This window comes from Aspergillus mulundensis (assembly GCF_003369625.1).
Source record: "Aspergillus mulundensis strain DSM 5745 chromosome Unknown scaffold_9, whole genome shotgun sequence".
NCBI lineage: Eukaryota > Fungi > Ascomycota > Eurotiomycetes > Eurotiales > Aspergillaceae > Aspergillus > Aspergillus mulundensis.
In genome coordinates this window covers 1902372-1915648 of record NW_020797897.1, presented here as the reverse complement: position 1 = coordinate 1915648, position 13277 = coordinate 1902372, and the positions used below count along the sequence as shown (strand labels likewise).

The 13277-nt window shown below is 51.6% G+C and overlaps 6 protein-coding genes across 6 annotated transcripts; 3 read left to right on the top strand and 3 right to left on the bottom strand.

The window, feature by feature from the left end:
• Positions 1-302: 302 nt before the first annotated feature.
• On the top strand, positions 303-720 carry DSM5745_08428 (uncharacterized protein; the record flags this gene model as incomplete). Its single annotated transcript, XM_026750444.1, has 2 exons — positions 303-443; positions 514-720. The coding sequence occupies 2 exons, from the start codon at positions 303-305 to the stop codon at positions 718-720; spliced, it is 348 nt and encodes a 115-aa protein (XP_026601448.1).
• A 1663-nt stretch (positions 721-2383) lies between these two features.
• Positions 2384-3896, top strand: DSM5745_08427 (alpha/beta hydrolase; the record flags this gene model as incomplete). Its single annotated transcript, XM_026750443.1, has 5 exons — positions 2384-2599; positions 2678-2816; positions 2885-2993; positions 3050-3831; positions 3892-3896. The coding sequence occupies 5 exons, from the start codon at positions 2384-2386 to the stop codon at positions 3894-3896; spliced, it is 1251 nt and encodes a 416-aa protein (XP_026601447.1).
• Positions 3897-5218: 1322 nt separating this feature from the next.
• On the bottom strand, positions 5219-5773 carry DSM5745_08426 (putative NUDIX domain; the record flags this gene model as incomplete). The annotated part of the gene is made up of 1 exon (XM_026750442.1): positions 5219-5773. One exon carries the CDS (start codon positions 5771-5773, stop codon positions 5219-5221), a length of 555 nt encoding a protein of 184 aa, XP_026601446.1.
• Positions 5774-7002: 1229 nt separating this feature from the next.
• Positions 7003-7908, bottom strand: DSM5745_08425 (type 1 glutamine amidotransferase; the record flags this gene model as incomplete). The annotated part of the gene is made up of 3 exons (XM_026750441.1): positions 7003-7290; positions 7369-7595; positions 7668-7908. The coding sequence occupies 3 exons, from the start codon at positions 7906-7908 to the stop codon at positions 7003-7005; spliced, it is 756 nt and encodes a 251-aa protein (XP_026601445.1).
• A 648-nt stretch (positions 7909-8556) lies between these two features.
• On the bottom strand, positions 8557-10463 carry DSM5745_08424 (putative MFS multidrug transporter; the record flags this gene model as incomplete). The annotated part of the gene is made up of 2 exons (XM_026750440.1): positions 8557-8675; positions 8726-10463. 2 exons carry the CDS (start codon positions 10461-10463, stop codon positions 8557-8559), a joined length of 1857 nt encoding a protein of 618 aa, XP_026601444.1.
• An 808-nt stretch (positions 10464-11271) lies between these two features.
• Positions 11272-13094, top strand: DSM5745_08423 (Zn(II)2Cys6 transcription factor domain-containing protein; the record flags this gene model as incomplete). Its single annotated transcript, XM_026750439.1, has 2 exons — positions 11272-11853; positions 11901-13094. The coding sequence occupies 2 exons, from the start codon at positions 11272-11274 to the stop codon at positions 13092-13094; spliced, it is 1776 nt and encodes a 591-aa protein (XP_026601443.1).
• Positions 13095-13277: the final 183 nt, after the last annotated feature.

Genomic DNA, 13277 nt, shown 5'->3' with positions numbered 1-13277 from the left:
AACCTCACACCTCCGCCCTCAGTAACTTCCCAGCTCACTCTACTGAAACCAATTTTTCAGCCTACCAGAATGTCTACAACAGCAGGTAGACTTCGTGACAGGCTGCATACTCTTTGGGAGGAGGTTGTTAAGGAAGACCTGAAGAAACACCTCTTGAACGACAATGTGGTCCCTTCCGCATTTCTTGACAAATGGCACATCTACCTCGAGCCGCATAATCTCGGCATCCTACGATAAAGCGAAGAACCTTGCACTTAGCCCTCCACTGCTTTTCCAGCCCCGGCGTCCTGCCGATCACGACCATGCGCGGCCGCTCAAGGCAGTCCAAATCATGGGAGGAGCAACTGTACGAGGACGAGGACAACTATGATGATACCGAGAGTGACAACGATGTGGTATTAGACGAGTCGGATCTGCTGCATAGGTATGAGCGGAGGTTTCCGGTAAGTCTATCGCCCGACGTCGACGTCCCTCGTGTCTTTTTTTGAGAGCTAACTCGGCACTATGTACTAGGTCCTGATGGTTTCGTTTGTCGGGCCCCCAAGTGCGCGTATCAACTACGCATGCATGTCCGGTCGCGATATCAAGATATATCAGTCAAGGATGTATAGCTTGGAAGAGCGAAATGATGATTTGATGGAGTTTCTCGCCGGTATACTCCTCAGCAAGCCTCTGAATGAAAGAAGTGGCCAGGGAAAGAAGGGCCACGGCAGGTCTTGATGTACTCATCCTTGCTTTTATGTGATCACTTTCCAATGCCGCTGACGGTTGACATGATCCTGGGATAATTTCGAGTTCCATTCATTACCATTTTCCAGCCCTCTCCGTCCATTGGAAAACTTGCAGTGTGGCCTACGCTAAGAGCAAACATTACCTCCAAACGAGATGGCTTTACCTTATACTCCTCCCAACTCTTGTGCGGGCGGTATTGCTCACGATCGTATTAGAGCAGGCTCATAAAAACCGCGTGGGGCATCATATGCTCAGGTTTAGGGTTCAATTTACCCAGCCAGTTGAACTTGGACGAACACTGCTTCTACCAGACGCCCCTCGCTTACAAGGCGGCCTTGATGTCAAGATCCCTGAAGACTGTTTTTCGGTCCAAAAGTTTCCGGCGCCGTCAGTTGAGTTCGCATCAAGATGTCCCTTGTCTGCGATCCGTCTAGACAGTTTTGCAGGATCGTGATTAACTCTATGAACGTGGCAATGACGATGATAGCGACGAATTTATGGAGGGCGATCATCGAACTCATATCCCCAAGTCTCAGCAGCACGCTGGTCACTCTTGTGAACAGTGGCATGTCAGCAGAGTTAGGGCAAGGTGGTAGTCCAAGTCCAAGGCATTCAGACTTGATCACTTCCAAGTGGACTCTCGACATCGCAGGTCCAAACGCGAGTTCTGTGATTGAGCTTACGTTGTTCTGGCTGCCTCGTGGTGCGTTCTCCCTCTTACTCAATGTCAACGGGACTGCAATCTGAAGCTAATCATGCGAGTGTATGTGCAGCGTTCTATGGAATACAAATTGGCCAGGCGTTTCTTCTAGGATCTGCGAGCCAGAGCCCGGGGAACGACAAATGATCAAGGCCAGGCCAGAGCAATTCATTCACATTATCACTCCTCTCGGTGTACTTCCGCTCTATTACTCAGTTATTCCGTCCAGAACATAAGCTCAGCGGCGCCACAAAGCCAATAAACACATATGCAAGAGCGAAACAACTGGCTCCTTGATCTTGCATGCTCAAGCGTTGAAATGTGACGTCCCAACGGGCCAACGCACGCCCCTCGGCCCAACTCCAGCCCTAATTTGTCACTACTGTGGCTGGCTGCACTTGCTGCACTCTGCAGTTTCTCGCTATCCATCTGACTCAGTGGCGTTGCAATCATGCATACCTTATCCACTGAAAATTCCACCGAGCCCGAATTATTGGGACACTAATCGGACTCGGCTGCCCCGAAAAAAGCAGAAACAATGCGATTATTTGATCCCCGAGGGCCCGAGGGCCTGGCCAACATCGCCTACCAACGAATCATCCGCTGTGTTCTTGACGAACCATTGAGGTATCCACTGATAGCCAGCTGAGCTGAGCTGAGTCTCCACTCTCGATCGTGAAAAATCGCGGATGATGACTCGTGGTTGGAGCTAAATTGTCTCTGAAAAGTTTCTTTTCGGCCTCACCGCACACAAGATGCATAATTACGCATCTCCTGGTATTTGAGCTTGCGCGCTTTCGGGCACGGTTCAGGTCTCGCTTGCTTGGATATAAGATGACCGGTACGCGCTTGGGCGAAGGCGTCGTATCGCAGCTTTCTTCTCTCTTGGAAGCTATACAGCACCAGAACCGGGAGAGAACTTTTCCGCGGCTCATACAGCAAGACTAGAGAATGCCGCCCTCAGAACCTCCAACTGCGCCTTCGACCTCGTTCGCAATCACCGAGCATGTCATCGAATCCTCGCATATTCGAGAATATGCTCGCGCGACCAAACCGAGTCCAGATTGCTTGAAGCTCGTCGTGAAGAGATATACTCCGAAATCGAACCCCGATCCTCGACCGGGAGATCTGACGATCATCGGGACCCACGGGTCCGGGTTTCCCAAGGTCGGTGTCACTTGACTGCTGATTCCTTGTCGTCTTACGCACGTATAGCTGAAGGTAGCGGTTGTGCAACTTGAATAGGAACTCTACGAGCCGATTTGGGAAGAGCTATACTTTACGCTAAGCAGTTATGGAATCCGAATCCGATCAATATGGCTTGCAGACACGGCAAACCAGAACGCGAGCGGGCTGCTGAATGAGAAGGTGTTGGGGGATGATCGTAAGCCTCCTACGGTCCGTGGAAGTCTTATGTATAGATAGGAACCTAATAGCTGCTTTGCGACCCAGCCTCCTGGTTCGATCACTCCCGAGACCTCCTATACATGATCAACCAGTTCAAGAACGACATGCCCCAGCCCATTGTCGGTATCGGACACAGCTACGGCAGTGGACAGCTGTAAGTCATCTTGGATTACCCAGCGTGTGAGCGACTAGGTCTGATCCAAAATGCAGAGCCCTGCTATCACTCATGCACCCGCGCCTCTTTACCTCGCTCATTCTAATCGAGCCCGTCATCGAAAAGGACATCTACACCGGCGTGGGCCCAGAACTCGTTCGATACGCACTCGCCCGGAAAAACGGATGGGCGTCTTACGAAGAAGCAGAGACGCATTTCAAAAAGCTGTTCAAGAAATGGGATGCCCGTGTTCTTGAACTATGGATGAAATACGGCCTTAAGAAAACTCCACCCTCTTCAACATCAAACACGGATACGAACACAGCATCATCCCTAACCCTAAAGACGCACCCATACCAAGAGGTAAACCAGTACCTACGCGCCAACTACGAGCACAAGAAGCCTGCATGCGGCGACGCAGACCACGCCGACATCGTCGGCCCCGACCACACGATCGCCCCCTTTTACCGGGCCGAGCCGCTGCTTCTCTGGAGGATGCTCCCGCATATCCGGCCCTCCGTGCTGTATTTCTTCGGTGGGGCAAGCCCCAGCTCAACGCCTGCAAAACGGAATGAGAAGCTTGAGCGGACGGGGGTTGGGGTTGGCGGGAGTGGCGGGTATAAGATTGGAAGAGTGAAGGAGGTTACGATTGAAGGTGGTACGCATCAGTTGCCGTTTGAGGAAGTGAGCAGGATTGCGAAGGAGTCGGCTGGATGGCTAAGGGGTGAGATTGAACGGTGGAAGGAGGATGATGAGAGAGTCAAGAAGAGCTGGGAGGTTGAGCCGGGCAATCGGGTGAAGGATTGGCATGCGCCGTTGAAGGAGAGCTTGAGGAAGAGTAAGCTGGCCAGGGAGGCGAAATTATGACCTTATATACTGGGTGTTGAGAGTGGGTTAGATTAGATCATATAGATTTCTTGATATCCAAGCAGTCAGGTGCTCGTTCTGGCGGAAGATACAGCAACTTGGTCCCTGTGCCTTGACTAGAATGCAACTAGAGTGCAGCTAGGACATGGCCAACTGGATCTGTACAGGAAGAGGCATGTGACTTTAGTCCGTAGTACTACCTGGCTGCTCTGCAGGAATCAGCTGCTATCTGCTAGAGTCGATATGGGCACAATGCATAGACGACTTTGGCTCCTGGTGCGATCAAACAATAATAGCTTTACCTACTGCAGAACGCCGACTGCGCCGAGCGATAGTTGGCCCTCGGTTAGGGCTTGGTGGGATCTTGGGCCGTGCCAAAGGACCCTTCAGCCCGCCACAAGGCTTATCCCGAGTCATTCCTCAGTTATTCCAACAGCTTTCATGGGTCTAGAATTGGTCTGATGTCTTGCGACGCGGTCCAATCGAAGTGCCGGGCACTGGGTGAGTTCTCAAAGCTACCCAGAGCTCACCCGGAGATCCGATCCCGCATGTAAAAGAACGCGGATGAGGGTCAGCAGCGGAATTTCGATATGTTCGTTAGATCTATACCCAACTGATGCAAGAATGTCAAAACCATATTCGACACTGTCCCAGAAGTCGGGAGTCAAGCATAAAAGCTTCCAAGTCACGGGTCCTCGGTCGTAGTAACAACGCATCACGACAGCAATCAAGCTGCCGAGCTGCCACCTTCCCAGTTCATGGGATCTTATATTCAAATTCCAACTCACCTCAGCATAGACTACCGGAATGAGGTCCATAGCCGTGGCTCTCTCCGTCAAGACCTCTACTGAGCGCCAAAACGATCGAATCGACATTGCTATCCAAGGCTTCACCAGTAGCGCTTACACCACCTTCTCTGCTGCATAATATTCCCCCTTCCGGTCCTCGAGGTGAGTATCATATAGTTGAAACTTGAACATCGTTCTATGATAGTCGTAAGTGCCGTGGCCAGATATCGAACCATGCAGTCGAAGTGTGACCTGCGTTACATGGCCAGACAGCCACTAAATAAGCACCAGCTCCAGGTACTTGATTGTCCAAGGGTATCTGAATCAGCCACTTAGTGGCAGGTGGTAAATAGCTCTCAGCCTCGAGCTTTGGGAGGTTTCCATACAACAACCGAGATATATTCATCGAATCGGTAAGGATTGGCACTCAGGACTTTTGGTTAACCAGTCTTCCTTTCTCTTTTCGTGATCTTTCACGCTTCATACAAGGTCAGTGTCAACTGCAAAAGTGCCGTCGGTTGCGGGACATCTCCTTGCTCCAAAAATGGCTCGGTAACCCTGACCCCTGATCTAGGAAAGACCGAGCCCAGAGTCCTTGACCAGGGCAATGGCCTTCTCCAGAACCTCTCGGTCAGTCATGTATGTCAGCTTCTGCAACGCCTCCTCATACTCAAAGAAGTCGGCTCCGAATTCACCAGTCCCGTGTCCCGCTCCATCCTCTAATCCGACATCAACCGCAGCAACATACCACCAGATAACCTTAACCCCGGAGTCGGGACCCAGCTCCTGGATTGTAAGCATAAAAGGCTCATCCAAGTTCTGGACCGAGCGAACTCTATCCGGGACGTTTTCAGGGTCATCAGGCAGCGGAGCCCTGGTGGACATCATAACAGGCTGAATGTGACATTTATAGCCAGTTTCTTCTTGGGCTTCCCGTAACGCGGCTTCGCGTCGAGACTCGCCGCAATTTCGCCGGCCTTTGGGGAGGAGCCACTCATCGTGCTTCTTGTAGTGGATTAAGCAGACTCGTGGTGGTTTCAGGGATAGGTCAAGGAGAACTGCGCCGCAGCTTTCGACGAGTTGTCCCGATGCATACTGGCTTGTTGGATAGCGTGATGCAGCCATACTTTGTGATTGTGGGTAGTCAATCGAGGATGAGGCTCTGTCGATTCCCCCCGGGCCCCCAAACCGGAAGGAGCGACCCGCCCTTGACACGTGACGGCCCTTTCCGCGCTAACCCTTATCGATAAGGGCCGATGCATGGTTTCGTCACCGGGAGTCTGTAGAGTTTCTTCTCCGAGATTCCATCCAGCATCTGGAATCCCCACGAACAAAGCGCAGTGAAAATGAAGCGCAACCGCTGTACATGACACATTGATACCCCTTATACCAGCAACTCCTGTGTACCTTGCTACCTACAACATATCGACATACTATACCTATACCAATTCCCATCCTACAACCTACCCACCAATCTCCGTCGCAACCATGTTCTCCGTCATACTCCCCGGCCGACCGTGCCTAACAGACATCGTCGCAGTCGACCCGCAACCGAATGGACAATCCACAAAATTCGCGTTCAATTTCCCCCTCTCCCCCTCATTCTCTGAAATAGTCGTCTTCTTCCTCCCCGGCACAGTCCTCCCGCAAGACACAGCGGCCGCAATCTACATCCAATACCCGGGGTCCGAATTTCGATTCATCGGCGCGCTCGCAAACGAGAAGCCGTCCTCGATCATTAAAGCCGCGCCTCCAGCAGGAACACAAAATCAGATGATGGATGAGGGTGTTGTAACGCTGGGGATATCAATTGAGCCTGTGCAGGTTGTTGCGCCGCAGCTTGCGGCGCTGGAAGCTGAAAACGGGAGTGGCTCGAATGGGACGTCGACGGAACTTGTGAAGCAGACGCCGCAGCAGAAAGGAATCACTACGAAGGTGCTTGCGCAGAGGATTGTGGGTAATGCGTTCAACTTCCTGGCCAGCTTTGCGTCGAGTGATCCGGCGAATCGCGGGCAGGAGGTTGTCCCGCTCAAGGCGTTCCATGACTGGTGGACGAAATTCGAGAGAAGGGTTAATGTCGATCCTACGTTCTTGGAAAGGGAGGATCCGAGGGCGAGTGGGTGATTTCTTTGTCAATGAGGTTATTTGGGTGTGGATTTTTTGAGGGTGTTATATGCTTGTGGTTATACCAGCTTGCTAAATCATGCGCATTTGTAATGTATCTAGATACCACTTTTGCTGGCCTGGAAACGTCGGCGTCAGCCTCAGCATCAGCTCGACGCAGAATATAATCTGAATCATGATCTATGTCTGTCTATATGTAACGCTAAAGGACTCATGGCCAAGCCAAGCATCTACTCTAACAAGAACTTCACAAAGGCCACTCCAATCGCAAGTCCATCATGCGGCATCGCGGCTCTAGCCAACGCATCCTCAGCCTGCTCCTTATCGAAGACGCCCGCCGCAGCCCGCAAGTTCACCGCCTCGGAGACAATGTCCTCCTTGAACTCTGGGTGACCCTGCACCGTAATGAACTTGCGCGCCTTGTACATGCCCTGGACTTCGCACCTAGGCGAGCTACCAAGCGGTGTCACACCGTCGGGATACGCAAACACGATATCGCGGTGCATCTGTTGGATTTTCTACAGCCCGTCAGTATCATCATCAACATCTCCATCCTAGCCACCTCCCCATGGGGATTGGAGCATAAGGAGACTCACGAGTGTATCCACCCCAAACAATTCCCTCCCTTTCTCCGTCAAATCAACATCACAGACGGCAATCTCCCACCCCGCACTATTCCGTCCAACCTCAACGCCCAATGCCCGTCCGAGAATCTGGTGTCCAAAGCAAATACCCAATATCTTGACGCGCGGGTGCTCAACCGCCCTCTTAGTGAACTCAACGAGCTTCAGAATCCACGGGTGGTCTTCGAAGGAGTTGTGTTCTGCGTGTGGCCCATTAGCACTCATCCACAACTAAAGATATCATTAAGCAGATAGGTGAAGGATGAACGCACTCGACCCCGTCAACAAAACCGCATCCACATTCTCCAGATCCGGATACTCCTGCGCGGTCACGACGTCGAAGCGCGAGATCTCCAGGACAGAAGACGGATCGACTTCGTTTGGCTTGTGGAGTTCCTGGACGCTGCTGTGCAGGAGCGTCTTGAAGACGCCGACATACCCGCCGTATTTGGCGTTGCTGTTTTCGGGAGGGGTGTCGCATTCCAGGACGGCGATGCGGAGGGTGCGGGGCATTGTGGCGGGTGTGTAGAAGATGGGATCGCGCGGTCCTTTTGAGGGCGAGAAGAGGAAAGTTGTAGAGGTAGAGGGGAGAGGAAATCAAGTCTATGTATTTGGTGACGAGGAATGTTGAGATAAGAGTCGTGGTGAGGGGCGATAAGTAGGTAAGGCGGGGTCCGTGGCTGCGGGCTGCTCGTGGCGTGTCCGGTCGGCTGGTGTCGGTGTGGGGAACTATGGCGACGCCGCCCCTCGGGACTATATAGGGCTCCAGGGGTGTGCATACTATCTCAGGGTCAAATTGGCACATTTTCAGCATAACATATCTCATAGTCTTGCACCTTTGCTGTAAAATCGGTTTACGGATTGGGAATTGGGTCACTGCAGCTTCATTTGGAATGATGAAGCACATATATATCGACGGTATTTTGATTGTAGTCTAACCGACGTTTTATTACAGGTTCTACTCTTCTCTATCACGGTATCCTGAAAATGTACTATGAGATTTATTTGTACATCAATTTTCAATATGTGTGACTATATATAACAATATTGACGCTCAATCTGAATAATGACACTATATACGCAGTCTAGATGCAGCACTGCGGCAAGGTATTTTGATACATCAATAAACCGTAAAGGTAGAGCACTTACGAGTCCACAGTCTCATGCTTTGCGTCCCAGGCGAGGAAGCCGAACTCCAACGTGAAGGGCAAGCATAAGACCTGCGAATACAGCCGCCGATGCAAACGTCAAGCGGAGAGCTCCGGCATACGAATCAATCACTAGAACAAGTTAGCTTTTCTTCATAGACAAGTATTGCGATAGTGCGTACCTTGGCTCTGGTGGAGAGGATCAAGCTCCGCAATAGCTTGGACGGACCTGCGAACAAGCTGAATGACAGCTTCCTTGTCCGGCTGCGTGACTTTCTCCTCAAGCTGGTAGACAAGAGTGTTCTGGAAGATCCAGCTACTCGTCGCCACGCCCATGACAGATCCTAGATTTCTGAAGAGACCTAGTGTTGTCGTGGCCACGGCCTGTTCGTCTGTTTCACTTGTCGCAAGGACAGATACCATCAGCGAGGGGAAAGCAAACCCTTGACCGAGACTCGCGAGAGAGACACAGATCATGGCCACGATGTCAGGGGTATTGACACCCATTGTGGCCGCGGCCAACCCTCCTAGAAGCAGAAATACGTCGCCGATCATGATGGTTGGCTTCAAGCGCTTCGACCAGGTAATCAAGAACCCAGTCGCAACACTAGAGCAAGTCACAGCCAGTGTAGACGCGACTAGTCGGAGACCTGAATCGGTGGGACTCGCGAGTTTGACTGCCTGGAAATATAGCGGGGCATTGAAGATCATGGTGTTAACAGCGATAGACCCAAAGAAGTTTCCAAAGACAAGAACAGCACGGGGGTTCTTGGTGAGGAAGGTAATGGGCATCACTGCTCGTTCCACTCGTTTTTCATATGGGACGAAGATCGCTGCCAGGACGACGGAGGCAACTAGAGACGAGATCACGAGAGGATGAGTCCAGCTATAGACGTTACCGCCGAGATTGAGACCCATGATCAACGCAGTCACAGTAAGAACCAAGAGAGCAGAACCCACGAGGTCGATACTCTTGAGTAGCTGCAAGAAGGTCATTCTGTCCGTTCCCTGGTTCTTCAATCCGAGACCGGAAGGTACTGTCCAGGCGGCAACTAGGAAGTAAACGAAGATGAAGGGCAGTTGTACGAAGAACGCACCTCTCCAGCCCACTTGATCACACAGGTATCCCCCAAATGCCAGACCGAGACAGCCACCTAATCCAAGGCAGAGGTTGATGTAAGATTGGTAGATACCACGATACTCAATGCGGACGAGATCACTGGATAGAATCATACCCATGGAGAAGACACCCCCGGCTCCGAGGCCACAAAATGCGCGCGCTGCGATAAAGCTCCCTATGCTTTGCGCCATAGCACACCATGCGGTGGTAAGGAAAAACACGGCAATGGCAAACAAGTACACAGGCTTTCGTCCAAAAGTGTCTGAAACGCGCCCGAAAAGAGGAAGAAATGCAGTCGATGTCAATAGGAAAGCGGTTGATAGCCAGGAAGCCGAGTTCGATGCATGGAAATGGGAAGTAATGACTGGATGGCTGGATGCCATCAAGGTGGAATCGAAGAATCCAATCACATATCCCAACTGCACACCACCAAAGATGAGCCAGAATCTGGTAGGGGAAACGTTGATAAATCGGGCGGCATATCCAGTAGCCTCACTTTGCGCGCCCCCGGATTCTGAATCTTGTATAGTCTTGCTGTGCGTCTGAGCGGAAAGAACCCGTTCGAGTCCAGTGTCTACTTCGGGTGCTTGAGGGATTGAGCTGACTTTGGACAGGCCAAGGAGGGCAGGGTCCTCGTCGTCAGAGAACTCCGTAGAAGAGGAGGAAGATGCTTCGGCTGGGGTGTAGTCGCTAGCCTTGCCAGAGTATTGGAGGCGCGGGGAGTCATCCCTCAGCAAGGGCGTAGATTCGGTCGCCTCGTCGTTGACGGGCTTGCCAGCTTGAGAAGAAGAGACCGTCATGCTAAATAGAATCAAAACGTGAAGATCACCCAAGCTGGGTTCTGACTTGGGCGGGAGGGGAAATATGGCAGGTGGGAGGAAGCGGGGAGAGCTGATAGCGATAACTTATACGAAGCTGACGCCCGGGGCTGCTCAAAATTTTCAATGGCGACATTGCTGCAGACAGCGCTAATGCAGGCAATAGAGTACTTACTCCAACAGAAGTTGTGTTTAGGTAGATAAACCCAAAGAACACTTGCTTCTATGGCTTAGAAGTTCAGAATATCATTACCTTGGTTCTAAGTTGTCTTCCGGCCAGGTCTGCTATAAAACCCGCTTCGTTGTACAACAGTACAGCCTTAGTACACCCAGCTTGCCCCGTGCTTCGGAGCGTCGCCGCATATCAGAGGACGGGAGTCACTGGACTCGGTCCGGTCTCGGCGCTGGGCGGGGCCTCGGCCATGCCCATTTTAGGCTTAGCGTTTTTCATCTACTTGGCGTTCCTGGACCGAATTCTGCGACTTGTCAGTCTCTTTGTTCATTCAGCGGGAAACAACAGCTCAATCCTGAGATGAAAGACTGACCGCACCTTCTGAACTCGCCTGGTCTGATATAGAATTCAGAGCGTGTGTAACATGAGATGGAAAGCGGCCAGAACCTCACGAGACACATAATAGGCCCGATGCCACGCATTTGCGCCCTTTACTCAGATACCTCTCAGCTACATCTGAATGTTCGATGATTAATCTCAAAGAGAACTCTTGCGCTTGCTGTTATGGCAGGATCCACCTGTCCTCCCCAAGCCTAGAAAGTTGAAGCGACCCTCGGTATGGATCCTGCCGATGCCATCGACGTTTTCGCGTCGGATACGGACGGCGTGCCTCTGAGCATCACGCCTTTGGCTGTGGCCCAGCTGTCCGCCAGCGATGCTGACCGCGAGAGTGACGTCTCGGTCAAGAAACGGAAACGAGTCCGCACGGGCTGTTTCACCTGTCGAGACCGTCATCTGAAATGCGATGAAGCTCTCGGTCAATGCCAGAACTGCAAGAAATCGGGCCGCCTATGCAGAAGAGGCGTTCGTCTCAACTTCGTGGACACTCAGGTGGTTGCGCCCCCGACCTGCGTCACGCCGCCCGCAGGAACTGGTGTAACCTTCCGGGATGACTCGAGAATCATAGCTTCCGAGTACGTCGGTGGTTTTGAGCGGTATCCTCCGCCTGAACAGGATATTCCCCTGGAAGATGACCGTCAAACATCCACTCCGGTACAATCTGGGGCCAACTTGTTCCTCAAAACGCAATACCAGCTCAGTCGACATGTCTCTCTGGAGGAGCCAACGGAAATGTCCCTCATGCAGGTGTTCGTCAACCAGATTGGTCCTTGGATGGATATTGTCGATGAAACGAAGCACGTAAGTGTTGGCATCAAGATCTGTGACCATCAATCTAATCTCATAAGTTTACCCGGATCCTACCTTTGTATGCTCTCGAAGAGTCTCTGTTACGCGCTGTCATTGCAGCCTGTGCGGGGTGCTACGTCTCTCTACACCTTTCAAACGAGGCAAGTGAGCGAGGGCGCTACTACAATACCGCAGCTCTGATGCTCTCTGACTCCGTAGCAAGCTTGCATCGTGATCCGTCCCTGTGCGCAGCAGCGGCACTCATCATCGAAGTTACCGAAATGCTGGTTTTAGGACCAATCGAGAGCGGAGTCCGTATTCGTTCTAGCAACTCAGCAAGATCTTTAATTAGAGAATGTCTCTGGACTACCCGCACACAAGGCCTCGGTGGAGCTTGTTCTTGGGTTAGCATTCTCATGGAATTGCTCGATTGTATAGTGTTTCGGCAGACAATAGTCTGGGATCCTGACTCCTGGGGTATTGATATGAACTTTGGTGTTGAACCATCCATTGCCGGAAATGAGGAATCATGGCTGCGTCGCATTATCTATATTTGCACCAAGGTTTCAGATCTCCGTTCTTCTAATGCGAAAGGCATCAGGAAGTCTACACGTCACGCTGAGGCTCAGCGGTTCCAGCAATGGAGTCTTTACAATGAGTGGTGCGATAGGTGGTTTGCCTCTATCCCAAGGTCGATGCTGCCCATTGGCAACATACAGCCTTGGCAGAGAAACCCCCAGTCTGTTTTTCCTCAGGTGTGGCTTCTTGAGCGCTCCTCTATAGTAGCCCAGATGCTCTACCATATTACTCGGATCATGCTCCTTGAACTCGATCCCCTCCGACAGGACCATCCCTCCGAACTCCAGGAGGAGCAGCAGCGCCATGCTTACAGTATCTGCGGCATTGTATCAAATGACCAAAACAACGGAGTCCATATTTGGTCGGGCCAGCTTCTTTCTGTTGCTGCTGGATACTTGATCGACAGAAAAGCTCAGGAAGAAGTCGTCGCAATCTTGGACCACATGAGACGCACTAGCGGGCTGAGTACTGAACATCTCCGAGGTAAACTCCAGGAGACATGGGGCTGGCACTCACAGGGACATCAGCCGTACTCTACAGTGGCTGATACTGCCATCGACTTCCACCCGTCTGACGTTGGCCACGAATACCCCCAAGTCGGTGTCGCGGACCCCTTCTCTCACTCTCTGGTAGAAAACCACTCGTTTCTAGACCATCATCTAAACTATAATTGAACATATCAATTCTATCACATCTTCTCGTATGGAGAGAAGATTCATCTCCTCTTTGCACTGAAAGAGGACGCAGAAGAGATATATCGAGCTATGTCTGCAATTCAAATGTACCTAAAACTACGTTCCTGAAGCCAGCGTGGTTAAAATTGAAGATATAACCTGGCATCTTGAGGTGGTTGAATC